We start from the raw sequence: 27,610 nt of genomic DNA, 5'->3' as shown, positions 1-27,610 counted from the left end.
GGCAAGTAGCAGTAATTGGTAACTTAAAACTGCATTTACACCATTTTTTTTTTTTTTTTTTTTTATTTCTACATGTTTTAAAGCTGATAAAGGACTACTAAATATTAAAGCAACTTTTGACACAACTAATGGACTGAAATCCAGAAACTGGATGTTGTCTAATTATCAGATGAACATCAAAAAGAACAAAAAAACCTTACAGCTCAAAAGAGGAAATGAATTACAGGAATATCTGCACTCAGAGTATCCTATTAACACCATCTTTATTTCCTTTTTACAAAAAATAGAAATAACAACAGACAAAACATACTAAAAAAACAATCAATGCTTTTGCCTTGATCTCACTGAGGAGCTGCTCAGGCAGAGTCCTGGATGAAACTTTGCCAGTATATGCTGTTGACAAAGGGAAATAAAGATATATGACAATATATCCATGCAAGACACAAAGTACAAAACGTGTTCCGTGGCCTAACAAACATTTTGGAGGTTGCAAGTGTCATAACAATTTTCAAATTGTTACTTCTGCTCACCCATGCCTTTACATAGCACAGCTTACAAACAAGTTACATATACACATATATCATAAAAAAGATTTGTATATGGTATAACTGATACAAATTAAGGCATCCTAACAGCTGCTGTTTTGCTGGTGAGGGCTATGTCTCTCATAAGTGTTTCAAAAGGCTATATTTCAGGTATTTCAAACAAAGTGAGACATCATGACATGTTTTAGAGGAAGAATTCCTGCAGCTCCGGCTCTTCAATACTCTTTTGACTGTCAGATTTCTGGATTTTCCAGTTGATGTCATCATGCCTGGAGAAAAAACCAGAGAAAATTACTCAGTGGTAACATTAAAAATATAAAGGGGTTGGCAATGTGTTTGTTTATTTACTCTGTTTTGTTCCACTTGTATGTATTAAAATCTGAATTAATCTTTCTCTCTGGGCTCATTTTCTAGACACATATTTGTCTAAACAAAATACTTCTTAATATTGTGGATTTTTTCTGAGTTATAACTTCATTCTGAAATCAAACCTGAAAACCAATGGGATGATGAGAAGCTTTTTAAGTCACAGCACTAATTGGTGTGCTGTTGTCATGTTCTGGTAATAATGCAAAGAATATAAAAAAAATTTCCTTGTACTTTAGAGGAAAGTATCACAGTCATGGAAGGATCCACTACAATCAACATTAGACATATCCTATTGGTTTCTGACTCTGCCTATAACAGAATTATCTTATCACAGTTAGTATCATCAGAGAGAAATGAACCTCTCTATCTGTTGTATAGGAGATTTGAATGAAGCTTGCCAATTAGAGTAGAAAAATTAAGCACAACATATCTGTAGCACTCATTTTCTTCACTTCCTTTCATATGCTCCTGCTCTGAATTCCCAGTATGTTCACCTTCTCTTCAATTAACACTTCTAACTGATTGTTCACTAAGCATCTAATCCACAGCAATTTTCAAACCTGCTAAGAGCCTCACTTTTAGTTATTAGTACTGAAGAGCAGAACTCCTACAATACAACCATGACTAGCTGGTTTGCTGCTGCAAAGGACAGACACTAGAGTGAGACCAAGAGTGTGCATGAAGGAGTTTGCCCTTTAACTCATAAGCCTGACTCTTGTAAGCTAGAACAACTTTATTTCAATCTACAACCATCACAAAGAATCAAATATTGCCAATAAACTTACACTTAGCATGGTTAGTTAACCTGGCGGTTACTTCGGGGTTTAAGAAGCTGACCTCATGGTTTTGGGTCCTAATAAGAAATGCATGAGGGATCATTCTATTTTAAACCCCTCTTTACTCATCTAAATTACAGCTGTCACATACCCAAGGCAAGATCAAAATGCACAGAATTGAGCCAGACCAGACAGACTTTGCAGAACTGAGTCTGAGGAGATAAAAGAGGAGCTTAACTCTTTGCTGTACCTACAATGTTGGCATTTCAGGTGCATTTCTGTTATCATAGCATTACCTGTGTATCTTTACTGAAGGATGCTTTATAAGGCTAAGACTAACCTGCTGCCCTGGGCCAGGCTTGCAGGGTTGAAAGCCCTGTGGGTGAGTTCCCCATGTAAAGGCTCACTAGGCCCACCAAAGAGCCCTTTGGCAACTCCACAGTTGCAGTGTGACCTCAAAGAAAAATTTTGGCTAATGCAGATGTCTCTAGGCAACAATACTGAACAGATATGCTTTTTACAACTGGAAAAAATGTATCACTAATATTGCTAGTAACCAAATTTCTAATTAAATTTCTAACAGATTCTAGTGCCCATATGGCCACTAATACATCCTCTCATGCAACAAGCAGTGACACGTGATCACAACAGTCCACCAGAGAACAAATGTAAATCTTCTGCAACAAAGTTACTTTCATATTCATGTTACACTCTACTAGTATAGTTACTAGCTACTGGTTAGTAATTAGGTAATGGTTACTATTTTGTTGGACACAGAAATAAGCATTCTTTTTCTGAAGAATATATTTGAAATTGTAATTTACAAATATTAGGCCTAGCAGTGGGATATGTATTAGGTTAGACCCGCTTGCTATTGCCCATTTTACTATCAGACAGACATGATGATGGATTCTGCCGAGTGCCCCCAAGTAGGAAGCAATTTTTGCTGTTCATAGCTGGACCTATGTACAGGATTTTATATTGATATGGTGAGTTACTGTTTATTTTAATGTAATGCAGATCTCAGATGACTCAAAGTGTGGGAAGGAACTGTTCATTTGCATACAGGTAAGATGGAAAAAGACTACAAACATTTGCTTGGAGTTGTAATATGCAAAAGTAATCCTTACAAAAGAGGAAAAAATACCCCAAACCATCTTGCACATCCAAAATTTCCTTCAAGGCTTTAAGAAAAATAGAGTGTATCAAATTTAAATAGGCCACTAAAAAATTTAGCAGAGTCTTCTACTATTAAGCTGTGACCAACTTGAAAAGTAAACTACAAACCCTTAATGTACTTTGGGGTATTTTGAATGAAAACAAAAATAAAAAAACAAATTAAAAGAACAGAAGCTGAAGAAAAACTGCGGGAAACTAGCTGGCAGGAACGCAATCTCACTGAAAGCAGATTTTGTATAATGACGTCAGATTTCAGAAAATGCTAATGAAATCCCCTATTATAAGGGTGTAGTGTGACAATGGGCTTGGGACAGTGCTTAGAAATACAACTTCCCAATGTAAAAATCTGTAAAGTTTTTAACCACCAAAGACTGTCCTGTTTTCCAAAAAAGTTCTTTATTTTTTCAAAATAGTTCTGAAATGCTAATTATGTAGTGTCCCCAGACTATCCAGGGAAAATTCAAAGTGTCCAAGAGGTTGTAATGCATACAATGGTGATGTTCTTGTAAGATTTAAATGTCACAACTACTGGGCATCATGTAGCTGACAAAAAGCACCCATTTTGCTATTCAAAAATCACAACATATGCCATAGGTCATGACAAAGGCTAACTTAGAAGTTCTGAGAACCTTCAGTCTGTGTCCTGATTTCTGAAAAGCAAAATACAACTCCCATTTTTTTTGTGATGTTTCGCAAACTCATGCACAGACTTGGGCACACAGTTTGCCACCTCCTGATTTGAGGGCACTGTAACACCTCCTCCAGCTGTGCCAGTCGTGCACTCTGCTCCTTGCTTCCCACTCTCTGGTTCTCCAAGTGTCTGTGGTAATGGGGGCTTTAGGACATGGTGCCTGCACCAGCAGTGCCTGGAGGGATGGCCAGGAGCTCGTGCCCAGCCATCACCCTCCCAGCAAGGGACTCCACAGCCCTGCAGCGGCAGCCAGACATTCCTGTCCCTCATTTCTGGGAAAACGCCACACTGCCACTCTCACAAGAGCAGCACGCAAGGCAAGTGACAAATTACAACAACTGCCTACACCTAGGAGATGGCTCTAACATAAGAATGAGATTAATCATTTGGTATTCCTCTACAGGCAGCTGGATGTTTTGACTGGAAGCTTCACATTGATGCTCCCTCAGACGGCTGCTATCCAGTTTTCTGCACAAAAGTTTCCCTCTTTGTTTTCAGAAGAGAATGAAACCTCTTGGAAATCTTACAGTTTCTGGTTTCACATATGCTGTGCCAATGGCTTCTGAACAAGACTCACATTTCCATTACAGAAACGGAGTTTTTAAGTATGGGAAGGTCCTGGCAATAGAAAACTAGTGAATGGACCCCCCTTCCTTCATATATTAGATATTTAGAAAACACTAACTTGAAAGTTAGGAAACTTAGAGTCTTGAACAGCAGAATAACTAATTTCAACCTAACTTTACATCTCAGTTTAACAGAAAAAGAAAAAAGGAATTTGTGAGTGTTAAGAGTTAAATGCAAATAGCAGGTCATTTTTAGAGAGCATTTGCTTATAAAATAAACATTTTATCAACTGTTGTTTTTTCCAACATATCTTTATGTAATTGAGGGACTGGTTTCCATCTGCCTGAATAATCTGGAGGGAACAGGACTAAATTAAGGAGTTTGAATACAGTCAGAGTTAATCTGATATTAAAAAGAGTTAAAAAACAGATTTAACTTCAAGGTCTAAGGGAAAGTAAGGAAAATGTGTGAAAACAGAAGAGCACTTATTCTTACAGTAAAGCATTCTGCTTCATGTTCTTTGTACTCTCTTTAGAGATGAACTGCGGTCTTTTTGCTCTTCTCATGAGAGGAAATTTAATTTCCATTCTCATCTGGTACTTGACTTTTATTCAACAGAGGCAGAACGCTCAGCCAAAGCCTGCTATATACCCTAGTGGATTTATGAGCATGAATACTTTCTGTACTTGCTTGGAACTGAAATCCTGCAGCCAGTTCAACGGTGACATCAGCAGAAATCCATCATAAATTTTTGCTTTTCTAGGAATTTAGATGTTCATCTACTTCCCCTCTTGTGAATCAATCAGTTTGAGTGCTTCAGTTACAATGTTAAAAAACACATACAATTTGAGAAAAGAAGGCAACAGAGATGCTAAACATTACCAGGCAAAAGCACATACCAAGCATAGTTACACAGCTCTTCATTCAACGTGCTAGAAGAAAGACTGGTGTAGCTGAAGTAAGGATCCTAAAGAAGTACAACATCATAACAATTAAGAGCATGCACAGAGCTTCCCACATGCATAACATGGAAATCAACTAAAACATGCAGTCAGATAGCCACATAACATTTAAACAGATTTCTTTTTGCACCTGAATTTGTTACCTCTTTGAGATATGTGCTGTGGTTCTTTGGGTTGGTATGAAAATTTATTCTTTCCACGGTTCTGATGCTGGCAGCAGTAAAATGCAAACATGGTCTCTTCACAGAACAAGCATTTTATACTGCAAGCATCAATACTGTTACAATTACCTCATACAATCCTTCAAATTTCTTAGGGAACTACAAAAAATGCTCATGGACCTGCAACCTATCAGAACATCTTTGAAAACAGATAGTCTTTTCTCCTGTCACTATGAAATCTGAATCTCCCATTAAAAAAAAAGGCATTGTGTTGTAAAACTACTTTGTTAAACTGGCTGTTCAACGAGATGGTGCATGTCTTTAAAGACTCAAATCAGTAGTTCATATTGTCATTCTAAGTAGACTAAGAAATGCAGTCCCACTTTTATTTCGCCCTTTAGTTCTCCTTTGAATTTTTCATTTTTTCATTTAATTTCATTTCAGTTTGCAATAGCAATAGCTATTAATGGTCTAATAGCACCCACTAATATGGACTATTCACTATTTTCCAGTTCTCTCTTTCCATTCTTTCTTTTGCCTCCTCTTTGCCTAAGATTTTCCTGTCTTTTTCTCCCATTAACTTGTCATACTTGTTACAGTATATAATTCACTACTGCTGCCTCTCCTCCTATTAGCCTGCTTCATGTTTTTTTTTTATTGTGAAATTATTGTTTCGCCTCATGTCTTTCCATCTACTGCTTCCCTCCCTGCCTGTCTTCCACAGCAGATTGTCATCTACAATTCCCTCTCACTCATCTCTATTGTATCTCCAGATGCTTGCACTTCACTCCACAAACATACCGCATCCACAGTATTTCCTACATCTGTCTCTTCTATTCAGTACAAAATCACAGAACCACAGAAGTAACTAGGTTGGAAAAGACCTTTGAGATCATCGAGTTCAACCTATGACCTAAAACCTTGAAAGATGCATTTGCTCCAAGTATTTTCTCCTATCTTTTAAACAAGAGGACCAGTCTTTAAAGTGCACACATCCCTCTTTCCCTTAGGTTCCCAGAAAAGGCACTTTGTTCACTGTAGAGAGGGAAAGATCTGAACACAGCACGTTTTCTGACAGGCCAACCATAAGCTCTGACACAAGAAGACTCTGTGCTATGAGCAGAAGGTGGCCAAGGAAGACTTGCTGCCGACAGCTTCACTACTTAGGGTTGGCTGTAGCTCCCACAGAAGCATGAAGGACCATTTCTGCAATATTTCCTGTTATTTTTCTTATTTGGTTGGCCTCAGCAGTCTTTACTGGACAGGACTAGTCCTTCAGTTATTTACTCCTAAGAAAATGCATGGTTTCAAGACAGGCATTCTCATTGTATGTTTTGTCACTCACTGCAGCACCAAACATAATTTCCACGTGAATCACATCTCTGTGGAAAGCTTTCAACACAGATTATGGGAATCATGTGCCCTAAGAGCACAGACTCTATACATAAGCAATATTTGCCACTCCTTGGAAAATTCTTCCAAAACGGAAGTGGATGGGCTTTCTGTAGGCCAAATACAATAAAGTTTGTGTTATTGTATTGTTTTGCAATAGAAAGCCAGAAGGAAGAAGCTGTCACACTTATGCATTACTTAATGAGACAAGGAAAAAAAAAGGCCCCTCCTTCTTTCAGTGTACTCACTGGCTTGTTTCTTCCTTTTGAGACAACTGCTGGATTTCCCTTGCTTTCTGTTGTCTTCCTTCCTAGTGAGGTAAAAGGCAGCGTTGAGGAGGTTTTGATGAGGTTTGCTGTTTGACAGTTGTTGTTGTTATTTTGGTTGCCACTCAGTGTCTCCATTATGGAGCGAAAGGCTCCAAAAGGCCTTTTCAGCTGGTCCCCTGCATGCTCCCCAGAGCTGGCTGGAGCCCGCACGACTCCTTTGCTCCGGTCTTTATCCTTTTCCTCATTCAGTTCTGATTCTGCTAGCTCCACCTGCACCACAGGCTCCTCAAAAGTTACTCGAAGTTTCAAATTTTGAGAGGTCCTGCGCTTTGAGGATGGAGACTTGAGAGCACTCTTTGGGCTGGTGGCAACCTTCTGGGCAGTAGCACTGTCAGTGCTGGATGGAGAGCTGTCTGCACAGAACTGGTTCTGAGGGATGGTACCAGACTGATACGGGGCTTCATTATCCGCATCGCTGCTCTCCGAAGTGGGGGAAGGACTGTGGCCGTCCACAGACTTAGAGACCCTGATGCCAAAAGGGAAGCGCCGTCCTGCTGTGGAAGTGTGCTTCTTCAGCATCATGTTCAAACTCTCCGCGCTCTCAACACTCTCCACTATAGGCTGAGGCCTTGGTTTGTCAGTTCTTTTCACTGGGGTGTTCTTGTGGTCCTCAGAATTAGCTGAATCTGTATCAGACTCGCTGAGAGACCGCTGCATCAGCTGCCTCAGTCGGGCTAACTTCAACTCCCTTTTCTCTGGCAGAATCTTCTTCACGTTCTTGGAGGATGCATGAGCATCCTGAAATTCCAAAGTCAGCTTTTCCTGCATACAGACATTTTCAGAGATTTCCTTCCCCAGCAACTGGCGCAAGATTTTATCGGAGTCCTCATCTTTTATCTTAGCTCGAGCACGAGTAGATGTGCTCGTTCCCAAGCTGCCAAGAATCTGAATCCCATCTTGGGTGTTCAATTTACTTTTTGGGGGAGACAATTCATCTGCTTCAGATGGTTTCCACTGGGGTTTGCCAGAAGCAGGAGATGATGGCAAGCTTAAAGAAAAAAAGAGAAAATGTCACAGCAAAATTAAGGCATATCTAAAATGTGAAAGTGGCATTTCCAATATATGTGTCTGTCTCAGTTTATTGTTACTTATCCTTTTCATTGCTACTCATGTGGAATTCATTACTATGATGCCACAGCAAAGATTCCATAGAGAAGGATGTAATACTGTTTTTACTCCTATGTAGAGTTTGAGTGCCTTCATTTTCTCTCACAAAAAAAAAAAAAAAAAAAAACAAACCAAAAACCAATTCTCCTTAAAATCAAAACTTAGAATGGCTATTCAAGCATCAAATATGACTTTATGAGGAAAACTCTAGAGAAATGACTCCTATTTGTGAGAGTTGACATGCAAAAAAATCTCCACAAGGCCAAATGTCTACTATTCAAGTCACATCATAATACAAAACTAGCTTATTTTAGGTCCTGTTCAAGTACCACCTCTCTGCATAGCATTGAGTTCATAAATCTAAGCTGCATCTGGTATTAATAATAACAACCATACAAGACCTCATAAAAAATCAGAGCAATTTGCACTGAAAACCTTTTCAGATATGAAATATTGAAAAGCCAGAGAAAGGTGACACGAATGTATTTCATACTAATAGAATAATAAATTAAATTTAGAACTCCAACTCTTTTACAGAAAGAAACAGCAATTTCAACAATGCCTGATTTGTGAAGAATGTAAATTAAAGAGACCTTTTCTTTTCCCATGACATATGCTAGAGCTCATAACACTTCACATTCTTACTTTAAACCACTTTTCCTCTAAGCAAGGACAAGGTGACAAAATTTAGGTTTTTGTGAGGTTGGTAAGCACCTCCTGCTCTGATGAGTCCGTAGTTCTCACAGCGTAAAAAATTCACATGCCTATACTAAACACCAAATTTTCAATTAATTTTATGCCTTTTTTTTTTTCTTGAGGCAAACATAAGCACTCTGAAGAACATGAATTTATCTACAGTGCACATTCCTAATAAAAGGGATATGTTCTCTTAGATCTGCTACTGCCTCCTTGGATGATGAAAATATCTATAAGTGAGTTCCAACTAGAAGGAAAAGTAGTAACCAAGTATGAAATAAAATAAATAGAGTGTAATTTTCAGACTCGGTGACTTAACCAAAATGAAGTTTTACAGGAATAATGAATGATGAAGGATTTGCTTTCACCTGATCTTATCTGGTACTGAAAGTAAAACAGTCTTGGTGCACACCAGAACTCAGATGAGAGACCACTTGGAAAGATCAGGCAGCAAAAATCACAGAAACCAAATGAGCAGGAAAACAGCTTTGGGTCCCATTGTCCCTGTTGAGCTGGCACACAGGGAAGACAAAGATTCCTAAAAAAAGGCAACCCCCCCCTTTTTCCAGTGTAGTTTTCTACTTCAGCAGGAGTTCGGAGCTTACAGCCCTTTCCTAGCTGAAATTCCTTTACACAAATGCATCTCCAATCCTAAAGTCTTTGTTATCTACAACTGCAATTGTTTGCACTTTGTCTGAAATAGCGACACATGAAATTCAGGGCCATGGAGCACTTGTACAGGAAAATGGTCAGGATTCTGTGAGAATTGAAAAAAAGCAGTCACTGACTCTACAAGTTCATACTTGATGACCACAGCTCTGATTGTCAATGGCTGCAGAAGCTTTTATGCCAGCTTTACATTTTCACATACATACAGCCCCCTAACAACGCTGACATAGGGAAAGCACTGTATATGGCTTCCAGAGAGGAAAACAGATTAAAAAATAAGGATAAACCAAGCTCTATTTGCATGTGAGTTACTTTATTTCTTTCAAAATCATCTTCAGACTGCTGTGAGAGTGAGGTCATGCTTGCTTCATCTGCTTCCATGCAGATCTCTCACTGTCAGAGAGACCCGGTCCTCGGTCTCCCTCTTCAATGTCTGAAACTTGTGTTTCTTTCTGTGACTTCTGAAAGCATATGTAAACAATAGCTTCCAGAGATTTGACTTTTTATACAATCTAGAGCAGGTCAAATATTTAATGAGTATAAGGAACCATATTAATAAGAAAGTACGGTTTTTTGGTAACTTTTTATAACTTACTGCTAAAAGTAATGTATGAACAAAACATCAACCTTTACATCTTTCCTAGAGTTTCCAAGATCTTCTGCTGTTCATCTAATTCAAAACATATTACATTCCACTGTAAAATTGGCTTTCTCTCTATTGAAAAGCAAGGACTATTTAGTTCATACTCAGAAATTTCCAATATTCCAATATTCAGCATTACTTACTGTCAAACTCTAGCTCAGCTGCAAGTTCATGAGGTAGCCCTACATTTTCTTTACAGAACACATCTACTATTTAGCCAGATCACAGCTTCTCCTGATAACTGGTATATTATGAAAATGTGCAAATCCAGGCTGCAGTACAGTTCCAGTCACCTTACCTTGGGGATGTGGGCAGTGACTTGCCCTCTGACCGCTGGGCTTCTAAAAGCTGCTGGAGCTGGTTCTGTAATGTCACACGTTCCACAGTCTGCCTGCAAGAAAATGTAAGACTGTTTACCTCAAATTGTAAAACTGACTAACTTACATAAGTAAGTTACTGTAAAACTGGTACTACACTTTGAATTAAAGAAAGGAGTCCCCTTCACCTGTACTTTATATAATAAATAGAAAATTTGTAAATAAGAACATAGAGAGTTTGTGCTTCTGTCTGAATTTCTGCTGACGTTTTGTGATCGCTGTAAAAGAATAACTGAGAAAAACTTATTTGTCAGATCCAATTATTATACTCCATATAAGGACAAGTGTATGATTATAAGCACCACTGAATTTAAACTGACTCACAGAGACAAAAATATGGTAAACTTAGGACATTTGTTTCTTACTTGTTCACGGCAAAGAATAGAAAGCACACAGATTAAGCAGTCACTTCGTACGTTTGGTGGATGGCCTTCATCATCTGAGCAACAGCTCAGGAAACTGCTCTCTCCCTTTCTATTTGCAAATGAGCTCAGAGACACGTTTCTGCCCACTGGAAAGGATTGGTCCAAACTACAGCTGCAGGATGGAGTTGGCTGTTTGATGTTTGTACCACATCTGCTTGTCGTGCAACCTTTTCAAAGGTCCTGCCTGGGCTCTGCATCCACCTTATCCCTGTACTGTACCTACCCAAGTGTATCACTTTCAGTGTGGTGTTCTGATCTACACTGTTTTGCAGATAACTTTAGAGACAGCACTTAAAAAATTGCAATAGTACCTAAAAATTGTTAATGTGAGTGATATCCACACAAACTCCATTTTCCATTTGTCACCTGTAATCACATCTGTTTGTCCTGCAACATACCTATTTTCCTTGGGTGGTCTCAGTTAAGCATTACAACCTACAAACCCTCAAGTACAAGAATGGCAGATTAATTTCCACAAAAAGATCATCTTTTTCCTGCTTCCATGCTATTCAGACATTCCATTCTTACATCAGAATACCCCTTTTTGTTGACCACCACAGGTAACATCTGTTTAGTGATCTGTAATTTACAAGGCATCTAAACACTGCACAGAGAGAATTATTTGAAAACTTATAGAAAATTAAAGATTGGGAGGTTTTTTTTCCCTGGTCCTGACCAAATAACCATGGGAAAATTACTTTTTATCATGTTCCCCCAGGCTCTGCTTCTGTTGCTGTCTATGTTTTTAGTACTTTTATTCTTGTTGGATTTGCAGAATTAAGGCAGTTCTCTACGAATCAGCTAGAGACTTTCCTAGCTCACATGCCATCAGCAAAAGATTTAGCTGTGTTGCAAATGCAGTCCTTATAACTGGCCATGTCAAGGCCAGAAAGAATCCAGATCACTTTTTAGAGGTTGTACTTACAGGGCTGGCAGAAAAAAAATTTGTTTTACTTTTAATATATCATAGTGAATTTGAAAAGTGAAATAGAAATAAAGGTGTGATCTTGACATACTGCCTTGTATTTTACAACACTTTATGTAGATCCTTTGTAGATCCTTTATTCCTTTAATTTTCCATCTTTCTTCCTCTGGCCTACACACTTCCTTAGACTATTTTAAAATTACTTCTACCATCTGTCAACATTAGCTTATATTGCAGATCGCCAGATACTCTCCTATAAGAGCCAGTGAAATTATTTTTAGGTTGTGATGCAATTCATCTGTTTTCTTTTCCTTTTATCATTCCTTCAATTTCTTTCTCTAAATAATGCAGCTAACAGTTTTTTATGTTTTTAGTTTCAGTGGAGATCTGTGACATGTCTACCTGTTGAGGTAACGCTCATTCCCCTTTAACACATTATTGTGCTAAAAGAGTTTAAGTTTACTCCATTTTCACAGTCTAACTAGTTAGTACATAAGTCACAGACACCCACACTTCTGGCCAGCACTATCCCTAAAGATAAATAACATGCACATATATATTCCAAGATAACAATGGAAACAAGATCACAACTTTTTGGAATAGCAATAGTGCAGAGTAATAAAGCCAGACTGATTTAGGAGACAAGATCACTGTAGCTTCAGAGGTAAGAGGATATACTTATTTTATTATAATTGATGGCCACATTCTGGGGATCTTAGCTTAGCCAATGCTCCCAGTGAGTAATATGTAAGGACTCTTCAGTGTCAAGTTAGACATCTGGGGACCCCAGATAGGTCCTTATGGAATCAGAGAGCTCAGTAACTGCAGAAGGAATAGGCTGGGGCACTGGGCTCTGCAAGAGTATTTCTCATAGCATGTTTTTCAATTCTTTTTATTTCTCAGTTTTTAGGTTTTTTGGGTTTTTTTTCAAATAACACAAGAATGACTATGCTACAAAGCAGAACACAAAATGGCTTAACTAAGTGAAAAAGAGATGAACATTTCAACGTTTATATTGGGTTTCTTACTGTATGTCTATATACCATGATCTACCCCAGAAAAGAACCCATGCAATGAAAAATCACACCAACCTGCACACACTTTACCATACTACTATGGAAATTTTTTATTCAGTTATTTTTACAGCTGCTCCTAAGATGTTCCAGAAATAATAGATTGCTTTCATACAACACAGAAAAGTGCCTACAATAGAGAATATTAAATTATCTTCTCAATGTCATCTTTTGACTCATGGTTTGCTTTGATCTTTGGCTTGACAGCATATTAGAAGAATCTGTGGGTGTTTCACTCATTAATTGACTTGCCCATCCAGGTCCATAAATGTAGGACAGTACCATCTGGAAATGCAGGTCCATTTTCAGGCAGCATTGCAAAAGAAGTCCATAGAAGCACTCACTTTATGTCATTAATTTTGACATGGTCTTCAGACCAGGAAAGCCCAAATAATATAAGATATACTGCAAGTAGGAATTTTCTACATTGCAACTACGGATTTTTTTGGACAGGTGAAATCAGTGAGAGAATAACTAATATTGTAAGACCTGTGAAGACATCAGAAAGTAAAATGAAAGCAAATTACTTTGTGGAGCCTCTATAGGAAACTTTTGTGACTGTCCTAAGTATTGTGTTTAGCTCAGAAAGTGATACTGGATTGAAAAAAAGTATGTAATTAGCAAGAGATTTAAAGCAAAGCTTGCATTTTGAAGCCAGCAACACCAGGTCTTTGTGGGCCACTTTCCTTTCTACCAATGGAAAGAATTGCCTGGTTATTTCCCTTTTTAGGGGAAACCCTCAGCTAATCCTCTTGTGAAGATTTGATGGAACATTTGTAATTTCCACTTATTTCCTTCTTCCAAAAATATAAAGGCTTTTGCCCCTGAATGGAGAATTAGACTCAGCTCAGAATATTTTTCTATATTCCTCTGAATTTGTTATCTGAGCTGCTTTGGTTCAAAGAGCCGAAAGAAGTGAAAACTGGGAAAAAAATGATGTTACTGTTTTCATTTTAAGTCTTCTGTTAATAAATGGCTCCAAACAGTATGATGGTTTGGAATAACTTCTCCCTAGAACTCCTCTTTGTTGTCTGATGACTGGAAGAACTCATAACAAGAGAATGGAAGCTGACACATCTTTCTTTGGGTAAAAACCTTTGAAGATTTAGGTCTTGATAAGTACTTGTCTAAGAGAGTTTCTGCACTGTTTCTCTTCTAGCAGAATATCAAGAAGATATATCAAGAAGAATATCAAGAACCTTTCATAGGTTGGGGAAATAGTATTACCAGATGAGGCTCCTTTATTTCATCAATAAAGCACTCAAAAACAAGAAGACTGCATGATCAGCTCATGCTTATGGAAGCTGCAGGAAGGCTGGGAAACACAGCCCTCAGTGTTTTGACCCTTCAGGTAATCCATAATGATACAGTCATACCTCTGCTGTCTCTAGAGCAGTGTTTTCATTAACCCTGGGAGAAGTGCTGGTGGAAATCCAGGAAAGCCAGCCTACCTGCCCAGGTTGCAGTTATTCCTATATAACAGCTATGTTACGCACATTTCAAAGAATGAGATAGCAAACTTGACTCCCATCTGTTGACATCTAATGTCTTCAGGATATTCTTAACTTCTTTCAGGATCTTCAGAGCTGTTGCAGACAGTGAATTATCCTGCTATGAGTAAGACCCCCTTGACAAGGTGCTCCATGGATGCACTTTGTCCTATCCTTGAATTTTTCAGAAGGATGACAACAGCAAAACAGCGCAAGTGTGTTCCATCATCTCTTCTGGCTCCTGAGCATGAGCCACTGAACATGGTCCATTGCATTTATCAAAACCTCCTGTGGCCTAAGGCCTGCAGCCCAAATAGTCATGCAGAAGCTGCTCCTTCAAGCAGAAAATAGATGATTTCACTGCCTCAGTAAACTGCAACAGGGTTCCACAAGAGACATATCTCTGTAGAAGAGGGAGAAAAGGCTGCTGCTGCACTTTCTGAAACTAATCTGAAGCCTGAAAACTAGGCTTCTTAAGGGAAGGAGATTTAACTCCAGCTGAAACAAGCAAAGAAACTCCTCAGGACCCAGACAAGAATAATTTCAATTACTTCCTAGGGATGCAGTCTGTAAGACAACAGGGATACTTGGTAAAGTATTAATGTTTTTGTCATGAAAGTCACAACTAGAGTATTTCTGTGGGAGTAAGCAGCCTGTTGACTCACATAACAACTCCTTTCTTTCCAAACGAGAGGCAAAACTTTTATCCAGTACTGGGTAAGAACAGACATGGGTATTTTGTGGCTGCCACCTCTACTTCCTGGTATGTGTGTGTTTGTGTGGTTTTTTTTCCTACTGAATTATGGAGAAAATATATTTCATCATATTACTCATGACAGGAGTCAGCTGCTAATTCTGTCTTCTAGAGAAATGCCTTATGTTTATTTTTTGCCTTTATGTCAGATGATAGTATTTTTCAGCAAATGGACCAAGTGCAATCAGGTACATTGACATATCCTGGGGACATTGTCAGGCTACAAAATGATGGAAATGGTAAATATTATAATGATCCTCAGTTCAGTGTTTGCATTTTTGACAGTATAAATGTAATAGCATGAAAATATTGCAAAGGGAAAATGTAAACATAAAGACAAAGTTCACTTCCCTGTTACTGTCATAGACAAAAGAGATTCAGCATGGGGGATTTAACTTAATTCATGGTTTATTAGCATAAATATTTCACTACTGGTTCAGGTATTGGGAAACAAAGAAGGAAGACATTTAAAACAGCTATCCTCCCCTTTTCCAAGCTCAACTTCTCTCCTAGATTCACCTGCACACCTAGCTCCTCTTCACCAATCCCAGGCTTCACTCCAAACTCTTGTCACTCTTGCCCTCTTGCTGCAGGTTACCCCCCGTCCTTTCAGCAAGCCAACATGCAGCACAGGTCGGGGTTCATGTGCAGCACTTCCTCTCTGTTACTCCTTTCCTCCCACCCTTTCCTGTTCTCTAGCGTAGGTCTCTGACAGGTTGCATTCCAATCAGGATATCGCTGGCTCTGGGCTCATCCGTGGGCTGCAGCCCTTTCAATGTACCTTTCTTTCAAGAACAGGTCCATCTTTTCAGGGACCACTTGGGGGTATGCCTTCTCCGCTTCGGTGCACCTCCAGCTCCTCTGGCCTTGCTGTTCCCTCTGGTTGTCACTCTTTTGTTTCCTTCATCTCTCTGGCATTTTCTGCTCCTTTTTAGGTATGTTTATGACTGGTGGGGCTTAGCTGTGTCCTGCAGTGGGTCTGTTTCAGAGAGTTCTGTCTACCAAAGGGAAAACTCTCACTCATTCTCACTGAGGCCACGCTGCAGCTCCCCTGCTAGCAGAGTATTGTAATTCATACCCAATGCAAATAGCTACACATTTATCACCACAGAATTATATTATCTCCTTGAAACACGGGGTTATTAGAAGTCATTTTCATGGACTGTGATAGCTGACATCTTGATCACATATCTGTGCTGGAACAATGTCACATCGGTGTTGATGGTTTCTAAGAGTCTTATGAGAGTACTGACATGTTAAGCCACAGTAACTGTATCCACAATTAAATCAAGCAACTAAAATTGTTTGTGTTTCAAAATAATAGGCTCTTTACAGAATATTTACTAAAAACCATACCAAAATATTAAAACCAGTTCATATGAAGAAATACAGAACAGAAGATATTTCCTGAGTAGCTATTGTAAGTTTTGGCGACTTTCCAAGACCAAAAAAAAATTCCTTGCATTTATTGTCTCTACTATTCCTCCCAACATCAACACCCAGCACTGTAACCTGTAGATAAAAGCATTCTATATGAGCAGAAACGATGATCTGTAATGATGTGATTGCCAGATATGCAAAGGGAAAAGGGACTGGATTTCTTCATACATACCCTTTTTAGCTTCCACTCTTTTTATGTATGTCCACAGCAAACTGCCACAAAAAGAACAGCTGAAAAACTAAGGTGCTAAAGGTGAAGGGACAAATACTCGAGAGCAGGAAAGAGTGGAGAAATAAGGTAGAAATCCACCTTTAAAATGTCACATATAAGAAGAAGAAAATAGACACTGCTAATAAACTGAAGGCGAATTAGAGTATTGTTTTGAGATAACCCCTCTTGCTAACAATGAAACACTTACTCCTTCAGCTGCTTAGTCAGCTTGACAACCTGAGAGGCCAGTGACATACACGTCTCCACAACAACTAAGTAGCGGGAACACATGGTGTGCCCATGTCGCTCAGCACTTTGAGAGGGTTTCTCTCCCACGTGGTTTTGCATCGTGACATTTGCTCCATATTCAACCAATGTCTGTAAAAACATAAAAGGGAACAGTGACATTTGTAAGTGTAAATCTCTGCTGTGACTTCTGATCAGCACAAGAACAGTTGGACAAAAACCAGCCCTGAATAAAATGTTTGAAAAACATTAGTCTAAGCCAGTAATTTTTAAATTTCAGTCACTGACAAATCTGTTTGCAGCTTGAATTCAAACCACATACCAATAAAATCTACCACTCAGGTGCAACAGTAACATAGAAGAGTGAGAGCTGCAGTTCCAAAGAGCTATAAAAGACTATATTTTATGTATTCTTCCTCTCCCCTCGAAGTTCGACTAAATGAATTTTTTTTCTGTTCATTCATTTTCATGTTCATTCATTTCATCATTAATGTACTTGTAGCATTCATACAGGTGAGTGGGACTACCAAATAAAAACAGAGGACTTTTGTTTGGCCACCTATTGATTCTCTCCTGCACCACAGTAACAAACTTTTGCAGATGCACCTATCTAAGCATTACAGCACATTGTGATAACTTTACACATGGCAGACCTAGAAAAGAAGACACAGGACAACTGTTCTAGATGGCATCTGGGTCCAGCACAGCAGCAGAATGAACACATTGCTAGCCAGTTTATAGTGGGTAGTGATGAACTGTAATAGCTTACATAGCTTACCAGGTCTTTTCTTAGGATCTCCACACTGCAAGGTATTGTAACACACCCTTAGAATCTCATTTTAGTAATGTCTTTGCTACAGTATTTGCTGACTCCTTTTGTTGTTTAATTGTCCATTTTCTACCACAGCAGAATCCCTATGTCTAAAACACTCCTTAGGGAAGTCTCAGTGTCCTGACTCCTTAACTAAGTAATGCTTAGATATGAAAGACAGGGCAGATACTTTAGGTCAGATAGACACAAATTTCTTATTGCACATAAAGAACTGTACAATGACTATATCAATCTAGTTGGAATTTTTTTGGTGGGGAGGTTAGGTCACTGTGGCTTTTTAATGCTGAGAGAATCTCTTTGCTTTGCACTTGCTTGGTTAGTCACTATTTTCTTTTGAAGACATACTGAAATATGAGTCAGCTTTTAATCTGAAAAGAAAAATAAGGTCTTACACTCTGATGTATATCCCTGTGTTACTCATGGCAACAGTAGAGAACCTTAGCTTGCTGCTGGAGAACTATCCAGGTTGTAAGCATGCATGACATTTGAGTTATTCTGAGACTAGAATAAAGAGTGTTCTATGTGCAAAAAAAGGTCTGTCTGGCTGACTTCAAGACATTCAATAACTGAAGCAAGATTTGAGACCAAGTCTTCCCTCTTTATGATCTGTTTGTGATAATCAGAATTAGGAACTATTTGCATTGATGGAGTAGGTAAAATAGGACGCAAATATTCTCAGCAATGCTTTGATACGCATTGATACCACCCCCTAGGAAAACCTGTGATCCCGTATAGCCAGAAACTACAGCATCATTAACTTTATGCATACACATGCAGAAGAGGAATTGCATGGCTGAGCTCTTGGTTGACTTATCCAAGCAGAGCTGGTAAACCACTAAGGGCTGGAGTGACTTGGCTGACCACAAACAGCAGACACAGAGACCTTGGCATCTGCTGGGAGAGAAGTGGAATGGGTGGTCTGTCTGATCTGCTAAAACCATACAGAAAGGAAAGTTACAAACTCTTGCACTGCATCCCATATCAATAGGCTGGGCTTAATTTGTCAAGAAAGAAAACAAAGGAGAGTTATGACCTTGCAGAAAGTAATCACATAGTTTGAAACATAATAGGAGTATCATATGCTCATAAGCACAGTGAGTAAGCCGGCCAGGGAATCACTGACAGCCTGTGATTCTTCATTTTTTACGCTGCTGCCTATAATTTCTCTGCTTTATCACTTCTTTCTTCTTACCGGATTATTCACAGTACATTATTTTAAATTAGACTGCAAGCTTACTGGGCACAGAGCTTATTTTGTTTCACAGCCCAAAATATCAACTACACTTAAGACTGTGAGGTGTTAGTGAAGTGCTATTACTGACATTGCATATTTTTATCACCACTAGATATTTTCATAACTTATTTCTCATGGCCTCACTTCAACAAAAAGCACTTGTTGAATTGCATATTTACCTAAAATAAATTAATCTTTAAAATTCTAAGCCATTTATTAAGGTTTGTTCTTAACAGGGAAAGCACAGCTAGTCTCTTCTTTGTTTAGTTTTATCCATGAAAACAGCCTGCAGATGTCACCACTCTGCTCAAAGTCATCCATACCCATTTCTCCTTCAAATGCACTGCACATCTTGATGAGGCACTGTTGAGATAGCAACCTTAAACACACACTCCATAGGAACCCTAAGCACACCCTCAACCACAACAGTGCCCCTCACCAACAAATCATAAACATTTCTTCGATCCATTTTTTCAAACCGATCATAGCAATTGGCTACAATACAATAGTAAACCCACCAGATTCAGAACCGATGTGATGGTTTGTTTATTTTATTCTCATATAAGTTTTTACAGGACCCATTCCTCAAGTCTTTAAGAAAAAAGACATGTTTCCTCAGCAAGAAAATGCAGAGATGGTAATGTCCTCCAAATCTATTTGATTGTCTTCTTTTCAACTCTATTCACTCAGCTCAACCTGTTTTTCTTTTTTTATTATGTGATACCCTCAAACTGGCTTTTACAGAATATGTCTTCTGGATGACCAAATATATAAATAGACTGCAGTAATAATAATAGTAATAGTAATAGTAATAGTAATAGTAATAGTAATAGTAATCGTAATCGTAATCATAATAGCAATAGCAATAGTAATAGTAATAATAATAGCAGCTGCAGCAGCTCTGCAGCTGTAGATCCAACATAACAGTGTGCACAAATATACTTAGCTCTCTGGGGAGGTTAGCTAATGAAAATTAACTCTCCTATTTCTTTTAGGGTTGGAGTAATACAAATGTTCTGTATTTGCAGTGGCCTGAAGAGTGGATTGGTTCATGTGTGGTTGCAGGAATAACATGTTTACTGACACATATCTGAGTCCTTGGAGAATTACTGCTCCTTCTTAGACATGTTTTCTTCCCTAACTTGACTAAATAACTTTAATTTTTATTTCTTGTCTTTCTGCCAAGAGATTATTTATCTGTTCTTCTGCAATGACTTGTTTATTTATCAAATATCTCTCTGCAATTTCCTGGAATAATTTTATTATTATTTCTTCTCCAAAAAGCTTTTGCTCAAAGTGCCGACAACACAAACACTGAAATGTACCCCTGTGACTAATGGTTCTAGCAAATTTGATGGACAGAGGATACATCTGCAATTAACACAACGTTAGTTGTTTCACCTTCAATAATTTACCAGAAGTGCTGATCAACCAGGGAGGTTCCAGTGACTGGAAGCTGCCAAACTTGGCACCCATGTATAACAAGGGCTTGAAGAAGGAAGGATTCAGGGAAGAACAGACCTGTCAGTCTGATCTCAGTGCCAGGTAAGTTCATAGAGCAGATCATCTTGACCATCCTCATGCAACTAGTACAGGGCAACCAGGGGATCTCACCTGGGTTTATGAAAGGCAGGTTCTGCTTGACCAACCTGACCTCATTCTATGACAAAGTGATCTGCCTAATGGATGAGGAAAAGGTTGTGGATGTGTTTACCTGGATTTTAACAAAGCCTTTGATATGGTTTCCCACAGTATTCTCCTGGAGACTCTGGCTGCCTATGGTGTTCACTGAGAGAAAAACTGGCTGGATAGCAGAGCTCTGAGAGCAGTGGTGAGTGTATTTACCTCCACACTATGGCTGGTCAGTGGTGGTGCTCCCCAGGGCTCAGGGTTGGGGCCAGTCCTGTTTAATGTAATCAACAACATGGACAAGGGGATCAAGTGCATCATCAGTAAATTCACAGATATATCAAGCTGGGCAGGAGTGTTGATCTGCTGGAGGGCAGGAAAGCTCTGCAGAGGGATCTGCACAGACTGGATTGAAGGGCTGATGCCAACTGGATGAGATTCAACTGCACTTGAAGGCCCAGGGCATCCTGGCCTGTGTCCATAGTGTGGCCAGCAGGACCAGGGCAGAGACCATAGCCCTGTAGTGGCACTGGTGAAGCCACACCTCAAGCCCTGTGACAAGTTCTGGGCCCCTCACAACAAAAAAGACATTGAGGTGCTGGAGCAAATCCAGGGAAGGTCAGCAGAGCTGGGAAAGGGTGTGGGACAAAAGTCCAGTGAGGCTGAGGGAGCTGAGTTGTTTAGCCTGAAGATAAGGACACTGAGGAGGGACATTGCTCTCTACAATCACCTGATGAGAGATTGTAGACATGTAGGAATTGGCCTCTTCTCGCAGGTCAAAGTTAACAGGATGAGAGGAAGTAGCATCAAGTTGTGCCAGGAGAAGTTTAGAACAGTTATTAGGAAAAAAATTTTCACAGAAAGAGTTGTTAAGCACTGGAACAGACTGACCATTGAAGTGGTGGAGTCATTGTCCCTGGAAGTGGACAAAAAAAATGGTGTGGATGTGGCATTTGAAGACATGCTCTAATGGTGAATACGATGGTGGTGCTAGTTTGGTCAGACTTGATGATCTTTGCAGTCTTTTCCAGCCTTAATGGTCCAATGGTTCTATGACTCTGTGACCAGCCATCCAGTTCAACTCCATTTTTTGGTACATCTGCACTGAACACAGGTATTGGATGGAGGTATCCAAACTGGTTTATTCTGGCTCCTGTAAGTACTGTAGATGTGTAAGCCTTCTCAGCTGGACAAATTACCATTTTTAGGACCTCTGTAAACTGAACTATATTGTTTTCAGTGGCCAACATGATTCACTGAAACTTAGTTAGAAGTCAGCATCACTCTTCATTATATAGCACAGATTCATTCCAGGATAAGTCTGAGAAGGATGGTTTATTCAAGTGTAAATTGTTCAACAAACCTATATTTTATACTTCCCCTGAGCTGAATAGCTATAAAGATCCTTTTTTAATGGAAAAAGAAACAGAAGGAAAATATCAGAGTAATGAGAAAAGCATGCATATCTGCACTGGCTGCCCTTTTGTAACACAAAAACATACACACTAGCTGCTTATATGTAAACAATATAATCATGCTTTCATCTTGCAATACAAGTTAGTTTAGGCTTACAACAGCATACCCAAGAATTGAATCAAAACCCAGAGATTTTCAGTATTTCTCCTACTTTTTCTTACATATTTCCTCTTCATATTACTTTTCCCTATATATTTCTCATACTTCAGTATGACTCCTACTGGTTTAAAGTTCTTCCTTCAGATATATTTTAATGTATCAATAATTTTTCCCAATTAGATTTCTAATTTTTTTTGTCATTCAAGCTTAAAGTTTAGAGGTTTCTGCTATAGTTATCACTCTACCTGTATGCATCCCAGATAGCCATGTTGAGCAGCTATGTGAACAGCAGTATTTCCATCCTGGTCAACTTCATCCAGTGAAATCCCTTGCTCTTGCATAAACTGAAGAAGCCACAGAAGGATTTTCTCCTAAGGGCAAAGAAATGTCACAAAAGATAAGAAATAATGAAAAGGAATACTGGTGCTGTCATCTATTACTAATACTATCCAATAATTCCTTGTTTTCAGTCTTTCTTAACTTTGTAGGCTTAGTGCATCATGGAACTCTGGTTTGTCTTTTTGGGGGTTTTGGGTTTCTTTTTTCCCCCCAAGGAAAAAAGCTGAAATACTTTATTTTATAAAAAGAAATAATAGGAAAAATACAAGTACTGTAACACATTCTGAGAAATTGTACATGAAGATTGTGTGAGCCTCTGGGTTGGTGATGAAACCTGAAGAAGAATAACCCATACATACAGCTGAAAATCAGGTTGAGAAATTTGGTCAGACTTTACAAAAGCTTCTCTGGAAAATCAAAATAGGATTATGCTCAGATGACAGAGCTGAGCAGTTAGATTCTTCAAATCTATAATCATTCCCCATCTCTGTGTGGTTGTGCTAAAGACAAAGCAACACAACTAAAACCAGAAAATAGAGCTACCCTAAGATCTCAATACATTGACCCATGGACCATTTGTATGCCCTGCATGTTGGGAAGGAGGGGGAGACTTGGACTGCAAAAACTTGTCACTGAATGTCTGGAAGCCAAAACTGAAGCAGAAGCTTTTTTTTCAACATCACCTTTTTTTTGTGTGTATGTAGATGCAGTGTACACTTATTTGGGTATTCTTTTCTAACAATTGAGAGTTACATATGTGCACTAAGCTTTTTGACTTCTTATTTTCCCAGGGAGTTTATTTGGAAAAAAAAAAATCTCTCTAGGAACTTCCAATGCCACTCCAGATTAAATTTCATTTTGTCATAATGAATATGATACATATTGAAAATCTAGAATAAATCTATAGATTGTATAGAAAAGTGGGGCCCATGAAAGCTGACTACAGCTGCTTTCCCAGTTTTTCTATCTGAAAAGGTGAAAAGACTAAATTACTTCATAGCATAAAACTTTTCTATTTAAATGTGTATTTTTTAATACCTTGTGTTGATACCTATCATGTTATACTAGGTCAGAGCTTCAGTTCAAGGGGGCTTTGTGGATTCTAGTGTTGCTGAGGCAAAAGCTGATCTACAGACTTTACCTGCAGCACCTCAGTAGCTTCAGTGACATAAATACATAATCACTCAAAATTAGAAATATGGAAAACTAAAGTAGACCTAAATAAAAAAGTACTGAAAGCACATATAGGACTGTGACCAGTAATTAGTAGAAAAGAGAAAGAATAAAAACTAAGAAAGAAAAGTCTAAAAAGGTTGAATATAAACCTGCATTTTATGTGTAAAAGTACTACAGAAATTTTAATCTCAATGAAAAGAAGAGGACCCTTCTAAAGCTACTCCAGGATGATTCTGCCCATTCATGTGCCTGGGTCTCTGCTTACTGCTTCAGAGGGCTACTCTGTATGATGCTTATCTTCTTCATATCTTCACTTTAGCAGCAGTTTTGTTCTTACTACAGGGTGAAGGCATAGGTATTTTGACTTCTCCTTGGCTGAATGCCCAACACAGCTGACAGCCAGCATGGAGAGATGACTACAGATCACATATCCCTTTAAAAATACTTTTGAGCATTTCTCAAAATGCCAGTGGTGTTGGCCAGCAAGTAAGAAGGATTATAGTACTCCTATGAATTGCCCCTATGTTTTGATAATTAAAAGAAAAATATTTTAGCAAAACTTATCTGCAGAATTGGAAGACAACTATAGCTTTGAAATCATATATTTCTTTGGAACATATTAGGGACCAGAATGTTAAGCATGTTCTGTAATTTTATGATCACAATCAGCATGGAGCAAATGACGCTTTCTAGTCATTTATCTTATCAATGAGGAAATCAAATGGCTGGGTAGCCCTATTCAATCATCTGTACTTAGGACTACCTGTGCACTAAGTGATCACAGGCACAACATCATAGTTCTACTCAAACAGTTTGTGTTTCAACAAATTTATCCTTGATCAAAAAACCCAAGAAAACAAGTATTTTTTTCACTTAAAACTAGGGAAAAAACAAAACAAAACCATCATATATCAAAATTAGCTACATTTCAGTTTATTAACACTCATAATACATACTTAAAGGAAAAATGTTTTCAGGAATAGATTTATAGTCTTCAATTTATTCAGAACCAAGGGAAAGACAGAAAGAAAATTCATCAGATGAAGGCAATGAAAAATAATCACATTTTTTGTGAAGTAATAGGAACTGATAAATACTGATCAATTATTCAGTATATCTGTTTTTTTTAAGACCTATCATGCCTATGCTCTAGCAGTTATTAATACCTCCCTGGCATATTCTAACCTACAATAATTCAAATCTCTCTACAAGGAGGTTTCAGGAAAACTTGGGACAGGTTGCTGACTTTGGTTCCATCAGATGCACAACTAACATGGACCACTTAAATGATTACATGGCCTACAAAGGGAGGGGTTAGCATGCTGAAGAGTACTGACTCTACAGCTAATCCTAGACCCATCACTTGATATTAATTAAATAAACTGGCCTTCCCAGTATCCCTTCACAGGAGTAGGAGTGTGTGAAAACAACACATTGCCTTTGTAATAATGACATTAGACAGGAAGGCAAATATCTTGAGGTGTAAAACACAGGTGTTTTGTTAGCTATCTGTATATCTGAATGTCACACACTCCTTCCCACTGTGCTCTCCAGAACTGTATCACCATCAAGCCATGCACAGGATCCCCTTTAGATCACCAGCATGCTTCAGGCTGGTTGCCCAAAGTCTCCCTAGATTCTCCAGAATTCGGAAACCACAAATCCTTGACATTCCCCACCCTCTGCACACACCTGTGCAGTCCATATTACCACAACATCCCTGATGGAAACACATACCAGCCCCATGAAGCTCTAAGTCAGGACTAGGACAATGTGTGTCCAGGACTGCACCACCACCTTCCTGTGACTGCTGAACCGGGTCAGACACAGCTGGCCGCCCTGTACTCATGGCTCATGCCCGGTGTGAAAAGGCCTGCCAGCCATCACGGTTTCTCTTGCATAATATCATGCTTAAAGAAACTCTTGCTAGGAGCTATGCTCACCAGGCTACAGGTTGACTTTGAGCTTTTGTTCTCTTCAATCAGATTAACTTATGCGTTCCCCACTCCCACTGGAAAAATAAAATGTTGTTGACATGTCCTTGGAGGCAGGCCATGACTGTAGTTTGATGACCTTTAACATAGGAACTTTGCTATGAACTCCCTTCTGCTGCCCATTCTAAATTATAATTCTTGAAGAAAAACATGGCGTGAATGTCTAATGCCTGGAGAAACAATGGATGGACTGACTCTCTTAGTAAGGATTCAATAACAGGTCTTCCTTGTAAAAATATTACTCTTGTAATTCTGCCAAGACCAGTGTTTACATGGATTATCTCTCGTGTAAGTAATGGTAAAATAAATTAAAGCTTCCAGGACAGCGCCAAGTAAGCATTTAAATTTCTCAAAGGTTTTTTTTTTCTTAACACAGTTGGGTAAGATAGTCTGGCACCCCTTCAGCCTCAATATTCCCTCACATTTGAAGGTTGTTTATGGATTGTAAAAAAAAGATAAGCGGCATTACATATGAACTTTGCTTGGCATTCAGTTAACTAAGAAAATTTGGCAGCAATTTATATATCACCTTTTCAAATTTCATGGGTGGCTGACTGTGGCTGGTTTCTTAAGTGGTAGAGCTTCCGTTCGGCTTTGAAAAGAATCTGGATAAAGTGTGCCAGATCTGTTTCTGGCAGTAGATAGCATAGCTCACTGAAAAAACTCCAAAACTTCATTGGCTTTAGTTTATATAAATATCTTTAGAGATGAGGACAAAATCAGATTAATCAAGTGAAGATATGAATTTAAGTTCACATGCAACTTTCTCTTCCAAACTTTTTCTTCCTAGTAGAAAGCACTCTTTTCTCTATTCCAGTTCTGATCTCTATCCTCAGTGTTGAGTTTACAGCAAGCGTGCTAGCACCAGCAATCCATATATCCAGCAGGGTCCTGTCTCACACCAGTAACATCTGTATAGTAGGAAAGTGCAGAAAAAAGGAGATCTTTGCACAGCATGAAAACAAGGGCATTTCTGTGCCTATGGAAACAGCAGGAGAAAAAGTAGACTCCCAGCTCCATAGCTGTCCAAACCTGCCTCCTCTCCTTCCCTACCCTTGCAGTAAATTCATGCTTGAACAGAAGCAGTTAGCAGCAGAAATATGCCACAATAATTCTATGGCATTTAATGAGACAACCACACACAGCAAAGACTGATTTTCTTAGTGGTTATATTTTGTTTGCTGTCTTTTAAGAAGAGTAAAAAGCATTAGCGCAAAATCAGAAAGGTTTGGTGTCTGCGCCAGTGTCTGGGGAGTTGGAACTGGACAATCTTTAAGGTCCCAACCCAAACCAGACTATGATTCTGTGATTCCATGATTTATCTTAAATGTCTGTCAAAGAAACTGTGGGATAAAACGATCCATCTGCCAAAGAGGTTAGAGAAGAATAACAGATCACTATTTCTTTCACAGTAGATCCTGGAGAAGGTCCCTTGAAGATGGGTTATTGCAAGATCTACTTAGGAGAAAACAGACATTGTGGGAAGAGAATGTAGTGTAAGTAAGCGGCATATATGTTCCTTCGGATATTAGCAAAGCACTAGAATGCTGTCCTTCTGTGCTGTCTCACTGTAATATTAATAGACAAGTTAGATGTGAAACAGGATTGATTTACAATTAGCTCAGCTGGTTAGAGCATGGTACTAATAACAGCAAGCTTATGGGATCAAGCCCTATATGGGCCATTTATTTAAGAGCTGGACTAGATGATCCTTGTGGGTACCTTCCAAATCAGAATATTCTGTGAATCTACAGATATTCTGTGAATCTACAGAATCTACTACCTACTTTTGTATGTAGTTTTC

The 27,610-nt window shown here is 38.8% G+C and overlaps 1 protein-coding gene across 2 annotated transcripts in view; it reads right to left on the bottom strand.

Moving 5' to 3' along the window:
- Positions 1-246: 246 nt before the first annotated feature.
- Positions 247-27,610, bottom strand: part of SNCAIP (synuclein alpha interacting protein) — an 88,116-nt gene continuing 60,752 nt past the window's right edge. Inside the window, exons 7-12 of one of the 2 annotated variants that reach the window (XM_059492242.1) lie at positions 22,543-22,668; positions 16,990-17,159; positions 10,385-10,477; positions 6,891-7,959; positions 5,027-5,094; positions 247-814 (exon numbers count right to left, since the gene is read on the bottom strand). In XM_059492242.1, the coding sequence (XP_059348225.1) occupies positions 730-814; positions 5,027-5,094; positions 6,891-7,959; positions 10,385-10,477; positions 16,990-17,159; positions 22,543-22,668 (1,611 nt within the window). In that variant the 3' untranslated portion in view covers positions 247-729. The remainder of the gene's footprint in view (positions 815-5,026; positions 5,095-6,890; positions 7,960-10,384; positions 10,478-16,989; positions 17,160-22,542; positions 22,669-27,610) is intronic. The other variant, XM_059492244.1, reaches the window with a different exon arrangement.

The sequence above is a fragment of the Ammospiza nelsoni genome, chromosome Z (assembly GCF_027579445.1).
Source record: "Ammospiza nelsoni isolate bAmmNel1 chromosome Z, bAmmNel1.pri, whole genome shotgun sequence".
Taxonomy (NCBI): domain Eukaryota; kingdom Metazoa; phylum Chordata; class Aves; order Passeriformes; family Passerellidae; genus Ammospiza; species Ammospiza nelsoni.
The sequence above is the reverse complement of the archived record's forward strand: the minus strand, read 5'-3'. Positions and strand labels throughout refer to the sequence as shown.